At 37.6% G+C, this 22,314-nt stretch overlaps 1 protein-coding gene across 1 annotated transcript; it reads left to right on the top strand.

The window, feature by feature from the left end:
- Positions 1–13,251: 13,251 nt before the first annotated feature.
- LOC308616807 (zinc finger protein 24-like) lies at positions 13,252–16,480 on the top strand. The gene is given in 2 exon segments (XM_081233197.1): positions 13,252–13,810; positions 13,814–16,480. Coding segments are annotated over 2 exon segments (1,104 nt in total). The 5' UTR covers positions 13,252–13,375; the 3' UTR covers positions 14,483–16,480.
- Positions 16,481–22,314: the final 5,834 nt, after the last annotated feature.

Here is a 22,314-nt window from a genome sequence, read left to right on the forward strand (position 1 = left end):
GGAAATATCATAAAGATTGACCCTTTGAAAGTATCATCCTGGCTTTTGTGTAGTATCTATTGGAGGTGGCAAGGCAGGAAATCAGAAGACCTATCAGGAGGCTTCCTAGTGGCCTCATCTAGACAGTGACAGTGGGGAGAGACATTAGATGGATACAGAGAGAGTGACGAGAAGCACAAGAGAAGGTGTGGCTGGATCAGATGATCGGCTCAATCTGTTGAATTTGGGGGTGTGATGAACTTTCAGGTACAATTATTAGACATAGTTATCCAAGGAATAAACTGGTAGGAAGTTTGAAACCTTTGGTCTATGAGGTCCAATCTTGAAATTCTGACAACTTAAACACACACACACACACACACACACACATCACCTGGAAGCTACAAAGGGAAAATGTGGGGACAAAGGTAGAAAACCATATGAATAGTATCTATTAAAGTGCTACTATATTTCCCAACTTATGTATGTTTGAAATCAATTTTTCTCAATTCTTATTCTGACTTGTTGCTAACTACTTCCTACCACTGGCTTCCCTGTAATACAATTTCCTTGAGTATAAAATAATCGGATTTCAATACAGAATTATAAGATCTCTATCACTTTCCAGCTCTAAAATTCTAAGTGTCTGATTCTCAGACAAATTTTTAATCCTAGAGAAAAAAATCCTGTATTTAATTCAAGTAATGTCTAAACTCCTCAACATGAATCATCTGGCAATCCTTTGATTTAAAATTCCGGGCAAAACTGGGCCTTTCTTCTTAGGCAGAGAAGAGATTGAATACACCTTCATGGATCTTTTTTAATTCACCCAAAAGCAGTACCTGAGACAAGGTTTTGACCACATGTCAGTTTTTTGAAAAGTAAGAAAAACGCCAGTGAGGGGAGAAGCAAATCAGAAAAGCAAGGAAAGAGCCAATAAAGGGTATGTTTAAAGCCAGCTCCCACAGTGGGTTACTGGAACTTAATCCCACTGAGAAAACTTGGGGGAGTGGGGTGAGAGAGCCGGGGGAGTTACACACTACCTTCTGTCAGTCACTGCTCCTGGGCTATTACTATGGCAATCCAGCCAGATGCATGCAAGCCAAAGGGCTCTTCTAGCCCAGAGCCTCAAGAACCCCATGCCCTGAATAAACTGCAGGTTGATTCCTGTAAACTGAAGACACTAGGACTGGATAAAATGTTCCCAAGACTTTTCAGAGCCATTGCATAGTCTTGTGATTTACATATCTTTCTGGGCATTTACCTTTATCTCATATAAACAGGAATATAGAGATCTGAATAGTCATTGAGGTAAGAAAGAATTATTATGACCAATATCTAAAAGAGAAAATAAGACTTTTTTGAATGACTCAAAAATTTTATGGATATTTCATCAGCTATGCATTTTATTTCCTGGGAACTTTTTGATATAAATACATTTATTTCAAATTTTCCTAATCTATAAACCTAGTTTTAGAATAGAAACCTGACACAATAATTAGAAATGTCACTTTTACTTCCCAAAATAGTAAAGTTAATTAGTCATTAAGAGTTTTTAAATAAAATTCTTGCCGGTCTATCAAAAAAAAAAAAGGTAACAAGTAGTAATTTTACTGTAATTAGTGAAAACTTTTCCTTGTATATCCAGGATGGAGTAAAATTTTTCCAATTTATTTCCTCTGATCTCTTAGAGTCTTCTCAGGATAAATTATACTTGGTCATTTTTCAGAAATAAGAAATAAATGATAGGCATGTTTCATTTTGAACTTTCCTGCTATAATTTTTTTCTTTTTTAAAAAATATAGGTAAATGACAGGATATCTCTCTAACAATTCTTTTAAATATGTAAGGAAGGGATAAATTCTCACTTTTATCTATGTCCTAGGTGCTTAGCCTAGTGCTTTGTGAATGGCACTCAAAAGGTTTATTAAAATAACATTATTAAGACTCTCAGTTTCTTTCTCAGTTTGGACTTTTAAAGGCTTATGTCTGTATAGTGTCTTATACAAAATTATGATGGGCAGTGACAATTCAGCTCTGGAAGGTCAATAATCATTTGTCCAAGTATAATTGAGGAAGGGCAAATTTGCTATATAACTCTTATTTAAGACAAGGACTGGCAAGCTAACACATCTGTCCAGTGTATGAGATGACTGTAATTGATGACATGTCCTATAGATGACTGATGTCCTTGAAATATTGTTTAAAAGACCTTAGTTCTGTAACTACAGTGGATTAAATGATGCCACCCCCACCTCCCAAAAAAGATTTGTCCACTCAAAATCTGTGAATGTGACCTTACTGGGGACAAGTTTCTCTGTGGATGTAATTAAATTAAGGATCTCCAGATGAGATCATTCAGGATTATCTGAGGAGGCCCCAATTCCAATATGTGCTCTTCTACGAGACAGAAGCGCGAAGAGACACACACTGAGGAGAGGCCATGTGAAGATGGAGGTAGAGTTACACAGCCACAAGCCAAGGAATGCTGGAGCTCCCAGAGCTATGAGGGACGAGGAAAGATTCTCCCCAAAAGTGTTTGGAGGAAATGTGACCCTCCGATTGCTGGATTTCAGACATCTGGCCTCCAGAACTCTGAGAGAATAAATGTCTGTTGTGTTAAGCCACCGAGTTTAAGTTTATTTGTTACAGCAGTCACAAGAAACTAATACTGTACAGGCATTATCTTTTCAACAAAAACTCTTTTCAGTCTTACAAGTGACCTTTTAACAGTAGTTTCCATTTTCATACCACCTGGAAACTACAAAAGGTTGTTACTGTGATCCTAGCTTTGACATTTTCAGTTTGAGCAAATATGGCAACATGACCCGTGTTCCATGTATATCTGTTTTCCTTGAATTCCCAGCACATGGAGTGTGTCCACTTTCAGCAAGGCATGACTATTTGGCTAGTTCTACTCAAAGAAATACAAAACAGAAAGGAAGTACCAGTATATGATTCCTCGTGCTCTTTTTCACCACTCCAATGACCAAGAGTCTTAGCTGGCATGACTAAAACAGAATATCACAGACTGGGTGGCTTAAACAAATATTTACTGCTCACAGTTCTGGAAGCTGTGAGTCCAAGATCAGGTCACTATCATGGTCACATTCTTGGTAAGGGTGCTCTTCCTATCTTGAAGATGGTCACCTTCTTCCTGTGTCTTCACATGGCAGAGAGAAGGAGCTCTGCTCTCTCTCCCTCTTGCTCTAAGGGCACAAACCCCATTATGGGACCCCACCCACATGACCTCATCTAAACCTAATTACCTCCCAAAGGCTTTACATCCAAATACAATCACATTGGGGGGTAAGTCTTCCACATGAATTTGGGTGGACACAAACATTCAGCCTATAACATCAGGAAGCAAATATTGGAATGGAGGTGCCTCTAGATCAACACAGTAGATAGCTGTCCTAGAGAGCTTCCAGACCATAATGGACTTGACAAAAACAAGGAATAAATTTCTACTGTGTTAAACTATACAGAGTACTGTGATGTTTATTACCATGGTATAAGCTAGATTACTCTAAGAGCATTTATAAAGCTAGAATTAAGAAAGTATTATTTTTTTGTAAGAATTCTGCTTATAATGCAAGGGATAATGCCATCAGATAAACTTCCTGGATTACAGCTGTGTGATTTCATAGATTAAAATTCCACTGGGGGGCTTCCCTGGTGGCACAGTGGTTGAAAGTCCGCCTGCCAATGCAGGGGTCACGGGTTTGTGCTCCGGTCCAGGAAGATCCCACATGCCGTGGAGCAGCTGGGCCCGTGAGCCATGGCCGCTAAGCCTGTGCATCCGGAGCCTATGCTCCACAATGGGAGAGGCCACAACAGTGAGAGGTCCATGTACCACAAAAAAAATTCCATTGGGTATAAAGCAACTGAATGAATATGCATTATCATAGGATTTGGCCCATTATACACACAAATTTCCAAAAAAGCCCATATTACTAATTAATGCATAATGTGTAACATGTAGAAACATAAAATACGGAAACATTTAAATAATAGCAAGTAATTGGATACTATCTGGACACTGGAAATTTTCTATTTCTTAAAAATATTTTTATTATCTGATTTAGTTTTGGGTTAACATATAATGTTTTAGAGAAAACATGAGTATTTCAACATTCTAAACACTGGAACCTGTGAATATGTTACTTTATGTGCAAAAAGGGACTTTGCATATGTGATTAAGAATCCTGAGATGAGGAGATTATCCTGGATTATCTGGGTGGGCCCAATGTAATCTCAACAATGTTTATGAGAGGGATACAGAAGGTCCAAGAGGAGAAAAGATGCTATCTATGATGCTGGCTCTGAAGATGGATGAAGGGCCCAAGGAATGGCTATGGTCTCTAGAAGCTGGAAAAGGCAAGAAAATGTCTTTCTTCACTAGAGCTTCGGGGAGGTCTACCAACATCCTGATTTTAGTTCAGTGAAACTCATTTTGGATTTCTGACCTCCAAAACCGAAGATAATAAAAGTGTATTGTTTTAAGCCTCTACATTTGTGGGAAATTTTGAGAGTAGCAATAAGGGAAATAATATGACATTTATCTAATTTTTTTTTCTTTACCTACATCGATTTCTGCCTTAGAAAGTTCTAAATTGTTGCCTATCCTCACCTTCCCAGCAATCTAGCTTTTCAGTTTGCTCCGTGGGCTTAAAATGTTTTAGGAATTTTCATTTTAAAATCCTTCAAACTCCACATAACATCAAATGGCAAAAATCTTCCAGAGATCTCCATCTCAACACCAGCACCCAGCTTCACTCAATGACCAGCAAGCTACAGTGCTGGACACCCTATGCCAAACAACTAGCAAGACAGGAACACAAGGCCACCCATTAGCAGAGAGGCTGCTTAAAATCATAAAAAGTCCGCAGACACCTCAAAACACACCACCAGACGTGGACCTGCCCACCAGAAAGACAAGATCCAGCCTCATCCAGCAGAACACAGGCAATAGTCGCCTCCACCAGGAAGCCTACACAACCCACTAAACCAAACTTAGCCACTGGGAACAGACACCAAAAACAACGGGAACTACGAACCTGCAGCCTGCAAAAAGGAGACCCCAAACAAAGTAACATAAGCAAAATGAGAAGACAGAAAAACACACAGCAGGAGAAGGAGCAAGATAAAAACCCACCAGATCTAACAAATGAAGAGGTAATAGGCAGTCTACCTGAAAAAGAATTCAGAATAATGATAGTAAAGATGATCCAAGATTCTATTTCCAAGATCCAAAATCTTGGAAATAGAATAGACAAAATGCAAGAAACACTTAACAAGGACCTAGAAGAACGAAAGATGAATCAAGCATCAATTAAAAACACAATAAATGAAATGAAAAATACTCTAAATGGGATCAATAGCAGAATAACTGAGGCAGAAGAACGGATAAGTGAGGTGGAAGATAAAATAGTGGAAATAACTGATGCAGAGCAAAACAAAGAAAAAAGAATGAAAAGAACTGAGGACAGTCTCAGAGACCTCTGGGACAACATTAAACACACCAACATTCGAATTATAGGGGTTCCAGAAGAAGAAGACAAAAAGAAAGGGACTGAGAAAATATTTGAAGAGATTATAGTTGAAAACTTCCCTAATATGGGAAAGGAAATAGTTAATCAAGTCCAGGAGGCACAGAGAGTCCCATACAGAATAAATCCAAGGAGAAATAAGCCAAGACACATATTAATCAAACTGTCAAAAATTAAACACAAAGAAATCATATTAAAAGCAGCAAGGGAAAAACAACAAATAACACACAAGGGAATCCCCATCAGGTTAACAGCTGATCTCTCAGCAGAAACTCTACAAGCCAGAAGGGAGTGGCAGGACATAATTAAAGTGATGAAGGAGAGAAACCTGCAACCAAGATTACTCTACCCAGCAAGGATCTCATTCAGATTTGACGGAGAAATTAAAACCTTTACAGATAAGCAAAAGCTGAGAGAGTTCAGCACCACCAAACCAGCTTTACAACAAATGCTAAAGGAACTTCTCTAGGCAAGAAACACAACAGAAGGAACATACCTACAATAATGAACCCAAAACAACTAAGATAATAGGAATAGGAACATACATATCGATAATTACCTTAAATGTAAATGGACTAAATGCTCCCACCAAAAGACATAGATAGGTTGAATGGATACAAAAGCAAGACCCATATATATGCTGTCTACAAGAAACCCACTTCAGACCTAGAGACACATACAGACTGAAAGTAAGTGGATGGAAAAAGATATTCCATGCAAATGGAATTCAAAAGAAAGCTGGAGTAGCAATTTTCATATCAGACAAAATAGACTTTAAAATAAAGACTACTAGAAGAGACAAAGAAGGACACTACATAATGATCAAGGGATCGATCCAAGAAGAAGATATAACAATTGTAAATATTTATGCACCCAAAATAGGAGCACCTCAATACATAAGGCAAATACTAACAGCCATAAAAGGAGAAATCGACAGTAACACACTCATAGTAGGGGACTTTAACACCCCACTTTCACCAATGGACAGATCATCCAAAATGAAAATAAATAAGGAAACACAAGCTGTAAATGATACATTAAAGAAGATGGACTTAATTGATATTTATAGGACATTCCATCCAAAAACAACAGAATACACATTTTTCTCAAGTGCTCATGGAACATTCTCCAGGAGAGATCATATCTTGGGTCACAAATCAAGCCTTGGTAAATTTAAGAACATTGAAATTGTATCAAGTATCTTTTCCGACCACAATGCTATGAGACTGGACATCAATTACAGGAAAAGATCTGTAAAAAATACAAACACATGGAGGCTAAACAATACACTACTCAATAACGAAGTGATCACTGAAGAAATCAAAGAGGAATTTAAAAAATACCAAGAAACAAATGACAATGGAGACACGACAACCCAAAACCTATGGGACGCAGCAAAAGCAGTTCTAAGGGGGAAGTTTATAGCAATACAATCCCACCTTAAGAAACAGGAAACATTTCGAGTAAACAACCTGACCCTGCACCTAAAGCAATTAGAGAAAGAAGAACAAAAAACCCCCAAAGTTAGCAGAAGGAAAGAAATCATAAAGATCAGATCAGAAATAAATGAAAAAGAAATGAAGGAAACGATAGCAAAGATCAATCAAACTAAAAGCTGGTTCTTTGAGAAGATAAACAAAATTGACAAACCATTAGCCAGAGTCATCAAGAAAAAAAGGGAGAAGACTCAAATCAATAGAATTAGAAATGAAAAAGGAGAAGTAACAACTGACACTGCAGAAATACAAAAGATCATGAGAGATTACTACAAGCAACTCTATGCCAATAAAATGGACAACCTGGAAGAAATGGACAAATTCTTAGAAATGCACAACCTGCCAAGACTGAATCAGGAAGAAATAGAAAATATGAACAGACCAATCACAAGCACTGAAATTGAAACTGTGATAAAAAATCTTACAACAAACAAAAGCCCAGGACCAGATGGCTTCACGGGCGAATTCTATCAAGCATTTAGAGAAGAGCTAACAGCTATCCTTCTCAAACTCTTCCGAAGTATAGCAGAGGGAGGAACACTCCCAAACTCATTCTATGAGGCCACCATCAACTTGATACCTAAACCAGACAAGGATGTCACAAAGAAAGAAAACTACAGGCCAATATCACTGATGAACATACATGCAAAAATCCTCCACAAAATACTAGCAAACAGAAACCAACAGCACATTAAAAGGATCATACACCATGATCAAGTGGGGTTTATTCCAGGAATGCAAGGATTCTTCAATATATGCAAATCAATCAATGTGATACACCATATTAACAAATTGAAGGAGAAAAACCATATAATCATCTCAATAGATGCAGAGAAAGCCTTCGACAAAATTCAACACCCATTTATGATAAAAACCCTGCAGAAAGTAGACATAGAGGGAACTTTCCTCAACATAATAAAGGCCATATATGACAAACCCACAGCCAGCATCGTCCTCAATGGTGAAAAACTGAAACCATTTCCACTAAGATAAGGAACAAGACAAGGTTGCCCACTCTCACCAGTCTTATTCAACATAGTTTTGGAAGTTTTAGCCACAGCAATCAGAGAAGAAAAGGAAACAAAAGGAATCCAAATTGGAAAAGAAGAAGTAAAGCTGTCACTATTTGCAGATGACATGTTACTATACATAGAGAATCCTAAAGATGCTACCAGAAAACTACTAGAGCTAATCAATGAATTTGGTAAAGTAGCAGGACACAAAATTAATGCACAGAAATCTCTGGCATTCCTATATACTAATGATGAGAAATCTGAAAGTGAAATCAAGGAAACACTCCCATTTACCATTGCAACAAAAAGAATAAAATATCTAGGAATAAACCTACCTAAGGAGACAAAAGACCTGTATGCAGAAAATTATAAGACACTGATGAAAGAAATTAAAGATGATACAAATAGATGGAGAGACATACCATGTTCTTGGATTGGAAGAATCAACATTGTGAAAATGACTCTACTACCCAAAGCAATCTACAGATTCAATGCAATCCCTATCAAACTACCACTGGCATTTTTCACAGAACTAGAACAAAAAATTTCACAATTTGTATGGAAACACAAAAGACCCCAAATAGCCAAAGCAATCTTGAGAACGAAAAATGGAGCTGGAGGAATCAGGCTCCTTGACCTCAGACTGTACTACAAAGCTACAATAATCAAGACAGTATGGCACTGGCACAAAAAGAGAATGATAGATCAATGGAACAGGATAGAAAGCCCAGAGATAAACCCACTCACATATGGTCACCTTATCTTTGATAAAGGAGGCAGGAATGTACAGTGGAGAAAGGACAGTCTCTTCAATAAGTGGTGCTGGGAAAACTGACAGGGACATGTAAAAGTATGAGATTAGATCACTCCCTAACACCATACACAAAAATAAGCTCAAAATGGATTAAAGACCTAAATGTAAGGCCAGAAACTATCAAACTCTTAGAGGAAAACATAGGCAGAACACTCTGTGACATAAATCACAGCAAGATCCTTTTTGACCCACCTCCTAGAGAAATGGAAATAAAAACAAAAATAAACACATGGGACCTAATGAAACTTCAAAGCTTTTGCACAGCAAAGGAAACCATAAACAAGACCAAAAGACAACCCTCAGAATGGGAGAAAATATTTGCAAATGAAGCAACTGACAAAGGATTAATCTACAAAATTTATAAACAGCTCATGCAGCTCAATAGCAAAAAAACAAACAACCCAATCCAAAAATGGGCAGAAGACTTAAATAGGCATTTCTCCAAAGAAGATATACAGACTGCCAACAAACACATGAAAGAATGCTCAACATCATTAATCATTAGAGAAATGCAAATCAAAACTACAATGAGATATCATCTCACACCAGTCCGAATGGCCATCATCAAAATATCTAGAAATAATAAATGCTGGAGAGGGTGTGGAAAAAAGTGAACACTCTTGCACTGCTGGTGGGAATGTGAATTGGTACAACCACTATGGAGAACGGTATGGAGGTTCCTTAAAAAACTACAAATAGAACTACCATATGACCCAGCAATCCCACTACTGGGCATATACCCTGAGAAAACCATTATTCAAAAAGAGACATGTACCAACATGTTCATTGCAGCTGTATTCACAATAGCCCGGAGCTGGAAACAACCTAAGTGTCCATCATTGGATGAATGGATAAAGAAGATGTGGCACATATATACAATGGAATATTACTCAGCCATAAAAAGAAACAAAACTGAGCTATTTGTAATGAGGTGGATAGACCTAGAGTCTGTCTTACAGAGTGAAGTAAGTCAGAAAGAGAAAGACAAATACCCCATGCTAACACATATATATGGAATTTAAGAAAAAAAAATGTCATGAAGAACCTAATGGTAAAACAGGAATAAAGACACAGACCTACTGAGAATGGACTTGAGGATATGGGGAGGGGCAATGGTAAGCTGTGACAAAGCGAAAGAGAGGCATGGACATATATACACTACCAAACGTAAGGTAGATATCTAGTGGGAAGCAGCGGCAGAGCACAGGGAGATCAGCTCGGTGCTTTGTGACCGCCTGGAGGGGTGGGATAGGGAGGGTGGGAGGGAGACGCAAAAGGGAGGGGATATGGGAACATATGTATATGTATAACTGATTAAATTTGTTATAAAGCAGAAAACAAATAAAAATAAATTCAACTGGAGAGATTTAAAAAGATAAATAAATAAATAAATAAATAAAATAAAATAAACTCCTACCACCAACATCTAAAAAATAAATAAATAAAATAAAATAAAATCCTTCAACTGACAACGCATCGTGTAATAGCAAACACTAGTTTTAGAGTAATCTAAATTCCACATACATTACGATAGGAAGAAGAACTGGATCTCTGCTAATATCACCCTGTCCTACATACTTAGAGTTCATAATTTTCCCATTCAAAGCATAAAACAAGGGGTCGGTGGAGAAATATGAGGCTATACTTTCAAGGGGTATTAATATAATTTGATATAGAAAAAGATATTCCACTCACACAAATCCTTTATTTTATACCACATTCTCCATCTTTATAAGAAAAGCATAAACTAAAAAGGAATGAGCTCTTCTTGTGAGTTTTGATATTTAATTATGATTTTTAAGGACTTCTCTTTTTTTAAAATGGCCCCTGACAGAGACAAATTTCAATTCCTACAAGGTGTGATGCATTGGACCACTTTTTTAAAATCTTTGAATACAATATCTTCTTTGGGGTGGGATAGGGAGCATGGGAGGTAGATTCAAGAGGAAGGGGATATGGGGATATATGTATATGTTTAGCTGATTCACTTTGTTATAAAGCAGAAACTAACACACCATTGTAAAGCAATTATACTCCAATAAAGATGTTAAAAAAAAAAAGTTGTATTTTTCAGGCTGGGAAGCTACAGCCACTACTGTTGCTACCTTTGCCACTAGAGGCACCACTGGCGACCCTGCAGGTCACAATGTGGAGGCACTGCTTCTGACAATGCTAATGGCACAGACAGAAGCCAGATCAAATGTCCTCCTCCTTCCTCTGCCTTTCCTTTGCTTCACTTTCCATTGGCAGACACTAAGGAAGCCAACTTGCAAGGCAGTCATTTTTTCCCCAGAATTGAGAAGAAGTAAGGCATAACAAGTATCCTGCTACTGCACTTGAAGAAGAGCATAATGTGTTTGGGTTATGAAAGCAAATGTATTTATATATATAGCTTGATTTACTGAGACATCAGGACAATCCGATTGTTTATACCTAAGTATAGAAATCACAAATAAAGGCACAAATCAGTTCAATAACTGCCAAATCATTCATTATTTTTTCTTTTCCAATACAAGTAATACTCATAAAAAGGAATAAAATAGTGTAATTTGCAGAGATGTGGATGGACCTAGAGATTATCACACAGAGTGAAGTAAGTCAGAAAGAGAAAAACAAATATCATATAATATCACTTATATGTGGAATCTAGAAAAATGGTAGAGATGAACTTATTTGCCAGGCAGAAATAGAGTCACAGATGTAGAGAAAAAACTTATGGTTACCAAGGGGGGAAGAGAGGGTAGGGTGAATTAGGAGATTGGGACTGACATATATACACAACTAAGTGTAAAATAGGTAACTAATGCGGACCTACTGTATAGCACAGGGACAGGGAACCCTACTCAAAGCTCTGTGATGACCTAAATGGGAAGGAAATCTAAAAAAGAGGGGATATATGTATACCTATGACTGACTCACTTTGCTGTACAGCAAGAACCTAATACAACATTGTAAAGCAACTATACTCCAATAAAAATTAATTAAGAAAACAAAATAATAAATAAGTAAACACCTAGTCTCTGTTCAGTCATAATAAAAATTGTCTCTATCTCATACATCTACTTTGCTCACTCTTTAACAAAATCATATGCTGGATCCTAAATTTAATACAAAGTCCCTAATGTACCTCACCTGCCATTGGGCATGAAACAACTAGGTAGAATTAGCCTGAGAGATTTTTCTCTGGGAAATATTATTCAATGATACTGAGGAGAAAGGAGCATAAACTTTACACTGCAGGCTCACTCAATTATGCCCTCTAGTAAAAGGGGGCTTTACTTATGAAGGCATTTTAAAATACCCTTCTTATTTCCACAGTCCACAGAAAACACTAATTCAGTGGAAGAAACCCAGCTGCCAAAGAGAATGAAAACATAGCTCACCAATATCACTGAAACAAAGAGTGACTGGGTCCGGAAGTTTTCCTGGAGTTAACCAGAAAGTAAAACAATCTGTGATTAGTAAAGAGAGTGAGAGTCCTGTGGCTAGAACCTGGCATCCCATTACAGAAATCTTGAGGCAAAATAATGTAGGACACCCGAGAGTATTTTAAAGACTAGAAAACCAACTCTTATTTCAGACAAGAACTCTTTGCCTAGCTAGTTAAAGAGAAGAACAGGAGAATGATTTTTAAAAACCTGAACATTATATATAGGATTGTTTCTCAAGATTTTTATCTACCTTCTTTGTGATAAATTAAACATCTCAGCCCCCCTCTAACAATGCCTGCGTATTCTGACAATTTTAATGAAGATGCCAGTTACAAATTTTTGTTTTGTGTCTCCCAACCAGACAAGAATGTCTATCAAGCTTTACTTTCTGTTATTTGTATTAGGAAAACAATTTAAATTTTCCATATACAAAATTATAATATTAAAATGCTTTTAGAAATTTCAAATATCCCTCTTTACCACGGCTCAATAAAGGTTTCATTTCCTAGGTACAATTTCTTACCCAAACTTTTATCCTCAGCGTATAGTGTTATAATACCTGGTCCTCAAAAAAGTTTGATCAGAGGAAAAAAGCACAAAGAATAGAAAGAATAGGTCAGAATACATGTGTTTTACTCCCAGCTTTGCTCATCATTATCTGCATGAAATTGGCCTGTTTACCCTTTGAAAAATACATGGATTGTACCATGTACAATCTTACAGAAATCTGTAGGATCTCTCTGACCACTAACAGTCTATGAGCTTGTGGTTATTTATTTATGGTTTTGATTCTGTGTAATGCATGCCTCTTTAGAGATGAGAAACTGTATACCTTGATAAATGTATAGAAGAAAATCTATAAAAATTAAAGAAAAATTCTAGTTAAACACAGCAGATAGTGGACACACTTATCTTCTGACTCTAAAAACTTCTAAAATGATAGTTTAAAAACTACAATAGGTGCGTCCGCCGTGCACAGCGAAGCGGCTCCGGTTCCCGAGCCCGAGGAGTGCCTGTGAAGAAAACGGGGTATTTCCCTGAGGCCTATATCCTACCTTGATTGTCTTTTCTTGAAGTATTATAAATCAGGATGTCTGCACAGTCAGTGGAAGAGGATTCAATACTTATCATCCCAACTCCAGATGAAGAGGAAAAAATTCTGAGAGTGAAGTTGGAGGAGGATCCTGATGGCGAAGAGGGGTCAAGTATCCCCTGGAACCATCTCCCTGACCCGGAGGTTTTCAGGCAGCGATTCAGGCAGTTCGGGTACCAGGATTCACCTGGGCCCCGTGAAGCTGTGAGCCAGCTTCGGGAACTTTGCCGTCTATGGCTCAGGCCAGAGACACACACAAAAGAACAAATCTTGGAGCTGGTGGTACTGGAGCAGTTTGTTGCCATCCTACCCAAGGAGCTACAGACTTGGGTTCGAGAGCATCATCCAGAGAATGGAGAGGAGGCAGTGACAGTGCTGGAGGATTTAGAGAGTGAACTGGATGACCCTGGACAGCCGGTTTCTCTTCGACGATGAAAACGGGAAGTGTTAGTAGAGGAGATGGTATCTCAAGAAGAAGCTCAGGGATTACCAAGTTCTGAGCTCGATGCGGTGGAAAACCAGCTCAAGTGGGCATCCTGGGAGCTCCATTCCCTAAGGCACTGTGATGATGATGCTAGGACTGAAAATGGAGCACTAGCTCCAAAGCAGGAGATTCCTTCAGCAGTAGAATCTCATGAAGTTCCTGGCACTCTCAATATAGGTGTTCCTCAAATTTTTAAATATGGAGAAACCTGTTTCCCCAAGGGCAGGTTTGAAAGAAAGAGAAATCCCTCCCGAAAGAAACAACATATATGCGATGAATGTGGAAAACACTTCAGTCAGGGCTCAGCCCTTATTCTTCATCAAAGAATCCACAGTGGGGAGAAACCCTATGGATGTGTTGAGTGTGGGAAAGCATTCAGCAGGAGTTCCATCCTTGTGCAACACCAGAGAGTTCATACTGGAGAAAAACCTTACAAATGTCTCGAATGTGGAAAAGCCTTTAGCCAGAATTCTGGGCTTATTAATCATCAGAGAATCCATACTGGGGAGAAACCTTATGAATGCGTTCAGTGTGGGAAATCCTATAGTCAAAGCTCAAATCTTTTTAGACATCAGCGAAGACACAATGCAGAGAAACTTCTCAATGTTGTGAAAGTTTAAGAAATGAAAAAAAAAATCAGCACTCAGGTCTTTTTCTTCTGAAATGAAGACAAAATTAAAAACATGAAATGATAAATAATAGTTTTCCTATAGACTTAGAAAATCCACTGGGAAATGTAGAAAATTTTCACCCACTATTATTATCTTATCTTGAAAAAAATGGTGTCATACCTGCCTAGAAACTGAAATTTTAAACTTAATTCAGGTGTTAATGCCTAAATCTTCCATGTGATGTTTATATTCTTATTATTTTTCCAAATGATGAACTACCCGATTCTTTGTCCCTTTGTTAAAACTTTCCTTCTTAGACAGATACGTTATTTGTGTTGATCATTGAAATGTTCTTTACAAGGATACATTCCTTTCTACATTGAAAAGCAATGTAGGAATTGTAAAATCTGAAAACTGAAACCATTTTTTCCAAATTTACCAGTTTTCTTTTACCTAATTTGAATATGCATTTCAGAAAATAGAAGATAAAGGATGACCAAAAACCTCAAAGTGAAATGAGCCTTAAAACTCAGATAAGAAGTGATGGTGATGAAACATCAAAAAGTTTGATGTTTAGGTCCCGTCAAAATGGGACACCTAGATTGGGGAAGATTGACAAATACTTTGATCCAAGAATTGAAGTATATCAAGAATTTATCTAGGTTTAGTTAGTTTCCTGCCTGCAGGAAAACTCAAAAATAGCTCATCTTACCTGTAATTGGGAAGCATCCCACTAATGAAAATAATGTCCTCTCATGTATCATTAGAAAGTGGACAGTCTAAACAATAAACAGTTGTAAAACTATGAAGGTAGAAATTATAACACTAGGGAAAGATTTGTAGTGAATGGCAGTGTTGAAGGGCAAATGTAAACAAGAGTGATGATCTGTCTTGGCTTTTAGAAAACAAAAGACTTGAAGATCTAAGTCATTATTTTTCCTTCATTTTTGTTAAGGACAGAAAAATCCATGACAGGTGGGCAACAAGTATCAGGTTTGCGATTTTATTCCTTTGGTACAAAAGGATTGAACACCAGGCTAACAAAGCAGCCATGCATTTATTAAATTTTCTACCGACGAGGCACTGTGCTAGGTACTGTAACCCTGCCATAATTAGGTAGGTATTTCTTCCACTGTAAATCATTAGGGGTTGGTACAAAGCTGTTGTATGTGATTTAGCCTCTTCCCCCACCTCTGAGATTCCTAGAGCCATAGTTGTCTTACCAGGGTGTTGTATTTGGGTAAAGGAAGACTCAGTTCAAAGAGCTAGCCAGCTCTTCAGCAATCTTCAGAGGTGAGTCTGAGATAACTATCACAGTTTGGAGGTTTGTGGGTCTTCTATAAAAAAAAAAAAAACAAAACTAATCAATCTCTAGTAGCATTGAGGTTATACTTGTTAAGTTGAATGGGTTCTATTTTTTAAAAAAAACTAGGTTATAACAACTAGTTTATTAACTGTCAGAGTTGGTGGAACTATTTTTTTTCATTTTAAGTCTTAACACATTTTTTTAATGTATAAAAATAATACACATTGTAGTAGTAGGATCATATACTCCTTGTCTGAGAATCCCAAGTACTGTGGTTCTGTTTAGTGGAAAACTCTGAAAGTTAAAATATAGATATGAGAAAAGGCTTTTTTATAGTGGGCATAATTGTGTGGAAAATGACCCATGTGAATAAAAATATCTCATAGTTCCAGAGGTTTTGGTTACATCTGGTACTTGGATCAAATTAAAAAATGGAAGGTGAGATTTGCATGAGCCTGTTAAAAAGAATACTAATGCGAGGCCAGCTGGTGGAGAAGTGAGGCAGAATGGAGCTTGTTTATAGATTTTCTGATAACAATTATAAGAAATGTGCTTTATAGATTAAGATTTATTGAAGTATAAATATGTAGTAATGATATAATGTATTTTAAGTTATACAAGAATATGTAGGGACTTATGTTTGGGTCTTCTCTTTGTGGCTGAGAGGAAACAAGTCAATGTCCAATAAAGCTATAAATTCCTCCACTCTAAGATAAAAATAAAAATAAATAAAAATAAATAAAAATAAAAACTACAATATATAAGTCCTCAAAAATGAAAAGAATGGAGCAAAAACATCAGTGAACAAAATACTTTGGCAAATATTTGAAAGGCAGAAAGCTGATAAAATGGTGAAATTTTCAGAGATAACTTACTTAAAGTACATTTGAGGCCAGTACTGAAGGCCGTTGGAAGCGGTCAGTTCCAAGGAGTGTAGATGAGCTATGCATCTAAAAATAGAGGAAGTGATAGAAAATTCTCATATAGGTATATTGGACTTCCCAGTCCCTTCTGGAAATTGCTGCCTTGAAAGCTGAGAAAATAATAAAGACTTAACAATTCAAAAATGCAAACTATTTACTTTCCATGCATGTCATATTACAAATCAATTGAAGAGAAGCAAAAAAAGGAAATGGAAGATTGATAATCTAACAACAAGAGATATAACAAAGCAAAGTGACAAAAAAAGAGGTCTAGGATAACAACTTGACAACATTCCTCAAGAGAAACCAGTCTAGATGTAATTAGGAGACTAGAGTGTTCCAGGAGAAGTTCTCCAAGGGGAAAAAGGCTTTAAAATTTTATCTACTATGTTTGACTATATGGAGGAAAAAGTATAAACTGGCACATGACAGATTTTATATAAGGTAGATAAGAATAGGTACATAAAAAATGATGTAAGTTAGAAAAAGAAATTTTATGTCAAAAAAAGAAAATATTGAAAAAGAAAGTAAATAAAATCATAGCATACACTTCTCTCTGCATTGAACACTGACATGGTCACAATATAAATACTAATTAGTTATTTGATTAAAAATTCTACAAAATATTTTGAAAGACATAAATTATTATGAACAGAACCTCCTTCTAGAGAGAGATAATGGAGTAGAATTTGGAAAGGATCCTTTTAAAACATTTGCATATTTTCCATGTGCATGTCAGAGTCCCAAACAAGATGCCTCAGTTTTCTGTGCAGCAAACATGAGTCATACCCTGAACCTATTAACAATTTTAGGGCATGATGTTTATCCTAGTTTTTCCTTGCTTAAAGGAAAAATACTATTTCTCATATTTCAATGTATAATAAATTAAATACTTGAATAGTAATAAATAGATTGTATGGTTTGGAAACACGAAAAAACAACTTCCCAGAATGTTGCCTTACAAGAATGCTACACATTTAAGTTTGGTGCTAGGACGGGGTAGCATGACAAATTCTCGCTAGGCTGACATCTATTTCCTTTAAACTGTAAGGAAGGAAGGAAGGAAAGAAAGAAGGGAAGGAAGGAAGGAAAGGGAGGAAGGAAGGGAAGGAAGGAAGGGAAGGAAGGAAGGGGAAGGAAGAGAGGAAGGAAGGAAGGAAGGAAGTGAAGGGCAAACCATAGTTAAGTATCTTATACTCAGGTTGTTTTTTGGTTTGTTTGTTTGTTTGTTTTTTAATAGTGCATGCAAGTGTGTATGTGTGCATTTGTTGTGTTGTTAATAGGTGTGGATCTACTCTCAGTTTGCTAGTAAATCTGTAAGTCAGATTTCTTCATTAATGCACTGCCACAAATGGGTGAACTCTGTTTTCAAAAAAATGGCACATGGTACATTTGCAAATAATAAATAAAAAGTCACCAGCTCTCTAAGAAGAAAGTGAGCATAATAATCTTATGAAAATATAAGGAAAATTTAGCAAATATATGCTAAATTTGCTCCATGATGAAACGTGCTCCATGATGAAACACTAAAGTGTATTGAGTCTCCACACTGGACAGATGAGACAGGAAGAGGTAGCGTTCCCTGGAAAGCGTTACAATGGAAACCCATTGGAAACAAAAACTCATGATGAGAGCATTTTCTCTTATGAATTGTTGTATTTTTGCCTCTGAATAGAAAGGAAGAAGCACAGACCTCCTTAAGAAAACTGCTTAGGATGAAAGAGGATTATTATCAGATGGGGAAAAGCAGGGGCATGTCATAAAATGAGAAGAGAGGCATGATGTAGTAGAGAAACAAAGAGGAAATTCCACTTGTTTCTAATCACACAGAGTTTTATAAGCAATCACTTACATCAGATTGTCTATTGAGGCATAGATAACAATAATGGAGAAACCGCAAGGAAAAATAACATGGAAACTTAGGATGTTATTTCAGGAACCCGTTTAAATACCACATCAAATCTTTTCATCCTCCTTTGATTCTTGTCAAGCCTCGACTACTGTGGGGACCATGCTACAGACTGAATTGTACCCCCCAAAATTTGTATGTTGAAGTGCTAAACCCAAATGTGACTGCATTTGGAGATAGGGCCTTTAGGAAGTACTTAAGGTTAAATGAGACCATAAGGATGGGGTCTTAATCCAATAGGGTTGGTGGCTTTATAAAAAGGGGAAGAGGGGGACTTCCCTGGTGGCCCAGTGGTTAAGAGTCCGGTTGCCAGTGTAGGGGACATGGGTTCAATCCCTGGTCCGGGAAGATCCCACATGCCGCAGAGCAACTAAGCCCATGTGCCACAACTACTGAAGACCACAAGCCTAGAGCCCGTGCTCCGCTGCAAGAGAAGCCACTGCGATGAGAAAGCCGCACACTGCAACGACGAGTAGCCCCCGCTAAGCGCAACTAGAGAAAACCCACACACAACAATGAAGACCCAATACAGCCAAAAATAAATAATAAAATAAATAAATAAATAGAGGAAGAGGAAAAAACATCTCTATGCCACATGAGGACACAGCAAGAAGGCGGCCATCTGCAAGCCAGGAAGACAGTTTTCACTAGAACCCCACTGTGTCGGCACCCTGATCTTGGACTTCCAAGCTTCAGAACTGAGAAAATAAATCTCTGTTGTTTAAGCCACCCAGTCTGGTATTTTATTATGGCAGCCCTAGCTAACTAATGACCAGCTGTTTGGGCTGGAAGAGATATCACCAAGGGGCATCAGGAAGTGCCTCTCTTCCTCCCTCTGCATATCTTACCTCCCACCCTGAGACATACCAGTCCACACTGCACAGATTATGTGGCTTCTTAGAGGATGGCCCTCTACAATTAAGCATTCACTCTTAGTTGTAGCCAGAAACTTTGATTTGGCTTTCTCTTTTCCCTTTGCTCACTTCCCTTATGACTCAGTCTTTCTTTCCTAGGATTACAATCCAAGTAGTAGCACAAAAGCCTTTCCCTCAAGCTTTGATTTCTAGGGAACCCAGGCTAAATGGATTGATATTAGAAATGGCCCTAGAAAGCAGTTCTTCAGCTTTTAGGATTACTGGCTGGATTACTCACTCATGTGACAACAATAAGGACCACTTGGGGTGGTAAATTAGGTGGAATAGCCCTTGTCAACCATTAGAATCACAATAACTAAGACTTTTCACTGTAGTTAATGGGAATAAGATATATGTGGACAGTGAATTGCCAAGCTAGGCAATGACAATAACTTTAATGGTATGAGGGCAAATAATAATTAAAAAATGTGGAAGTGGGCTGGCTATTTTTACCGTTATTGGAACACCTTAAAAAAGAAAGTAAAAGTATCAGGGAACCAACTGCCAACTCAAGGCATTCTGTGTTAGCTAGAAAATCTTCCATGGCAGCTTTTATGGAAACTCTGTCCTCCTAAAGTCCCAGGAAAACTTTACTGAAAATCAGCCACAGGACTAAATTAAAATAAAAACAAAGATAAACAAATGGGACCTAATGAAACTTCAAAGCTTTTGTACAGCAAAGGAAACCATAAATAAGACCAAAAGACAACCCTCAGAATGGGAGAAAATATTTGCAAATGAAGCAACTGACAAATTTAATCTCCAAAATTTATAAGCAGCTCATGCAGCTCAATAGCAAAAAAACAAACAACCCAATCCAAAAATGGGCAGAAGACTTAAATAGGCATTTCTCCAAAGAAGATATACAGACTGCCAACAAACACATGAAGGAATGCTCAACATCATTAATCATTAGAGAAATGCAAATCAAAACTACAATGAGATATCATCTCACACCAGTCAGAATGGCCATCATCAAGAAATCTAGAAACAATAAATGCTGGAGAGGATGTGGAGAAAAGGGAACACTCTTGCACTGCTGGTGGGAATGTGAATTGGTACAGCCACTATGGGGAACAGTATGGAGGTTCCTTAAAAAACTACAAATAGAACTACCATATGACCCAGCAATCCCACTACTGGGCATATACCCTGAGAAAACCATTATTCAAAAAGAGACATGTACCAACATGTTCATTGCAGCTGTATTCACAATAGCCCGGAGCTGGAAACAACCTAAGTGTCCATCATCGGATGAATGGATAAAGAAGATGTGGCACATATATACAATGGAATATTACTCAGCCATAAAAAGAAACAAAACTGAGCTATTTGTAATGAGGTGGATAGACCTAGAGTCTGTCTTACAGAGTGAAGTAAGTCAGAAAGAGAAAGACAAATACCCCATGCTAACACATATATATGGAATTTAAGAAAAAAAAATGTCATGAAGAACCTAAGGGTAAAACAGGAATAAAGACACAGACCTACTGAGAATGGACTTGAGGATATGGGGAGGGGCAATGGTAAGCTGTGACAAAGCAAAAGAGAGGCATGGACATATATACACTACCAAACGTAAGGTAGATAGATAGTGGGAAGCAGCCGCATAGCACAGGGAGATCAGCTCGGTGCTTTGTGACCGCCTGGAGTGGTGGGATGGGGAGGGTGGGAGGGAGGGAGACGCAAGAGGGAAGGGATGTGGGAACAGATGTATATGTATGACTGATTCACTTTGCTATAAAGCAGAAACTAATAAAAAAAAAAAAGAATGAGAAATCTGCAACAGACATGGAACTCACAGTTTATCTTCTTATTTCAAAGCAATAGAGAGCCTCAGTGCTCTTTGGGTGAAAAACCAAAGAAACTTAACACTGATTCTCCAGAACCTTCCAGGTCAAAAAAAGTAAACCTTCTACTTTTCTACAAATGAACAGATTCCCTTTTCCTGAAGGCAACGAAACAACTTCATTTCAGGAACTATACCTTGTGATGCTTGTTGTCCTCAAAATCAAACAGACCACCCCCCAACTGTCATTTCTTTTACAGGCTTGTAAATAGGTCAGGTTTCAGTATAGCCTAGGTGGGGAAGTCCCTGTTTTGAGTGGAAATAATTTACTCAATGAAGAAATTGATATGTCTACTTAATATATATGTGGAGAACAGAGGAATGCATGTAGACATGGATCCTAAGGATGTTGGACTATAGAATACATAGCTGGTAGTAGGAATTTTATTGTCATATAGGGATATTCACTTTTGCCTTGTAATTCATTGTTCTGACACCTAAAGCAGCTCCTGATAATCTTGCTTACATGAAAATAAACTTCAATATTCAGGGTGAAAATACAGAAAAATTTTTGATTCGGGTTTGAGCAAAAGGTCAGAAGGTTCAGAGAGGTGAAAATATTAGAATGGATTTAGTGTGTATGACGGGAGAACAAGCCAACCTACTTTGATCCTTTAGGTGACCCAAAGGATACTTTCTCAGTAGGGCCATAAAGAATGCACTAGGCATTGTATCTTTAAGAAGCTCCATTCTCCTTATTATGGAGTTGATGGTGGGGAATATTGGCATGGAACTTATCTCTGTAGTAAAAATGGGGATGATGGGATTCTGGAATGGTAGAGCCTAGGTGACAATACTTAAGTGTGAGAGCTAAAGTGAGTTAATTACTTCTTTGGGTATAAAAAAGCCTGAATGGATATGTCTAAATCACTGGAATCTGCAGTGACAGCTGATAGGTCATGCTGTTCCTAGGGGCATGATAGACAAATAGCAAAATGTG

This window comes from Mesoplodon bidens (genome assembly GCF_964165515.1).
Source record: "Mesoplodon bidens genome assembly, chromosome: 4".
In the NCBI taxonomy this organism is placed as follows: domain Eukaryota; kingdom Metazoa; phylum Chordata; class Mammalia; order Artiodactyla; family Ziphiidae; genus Mesoplodon; species Mesoplodon bidens.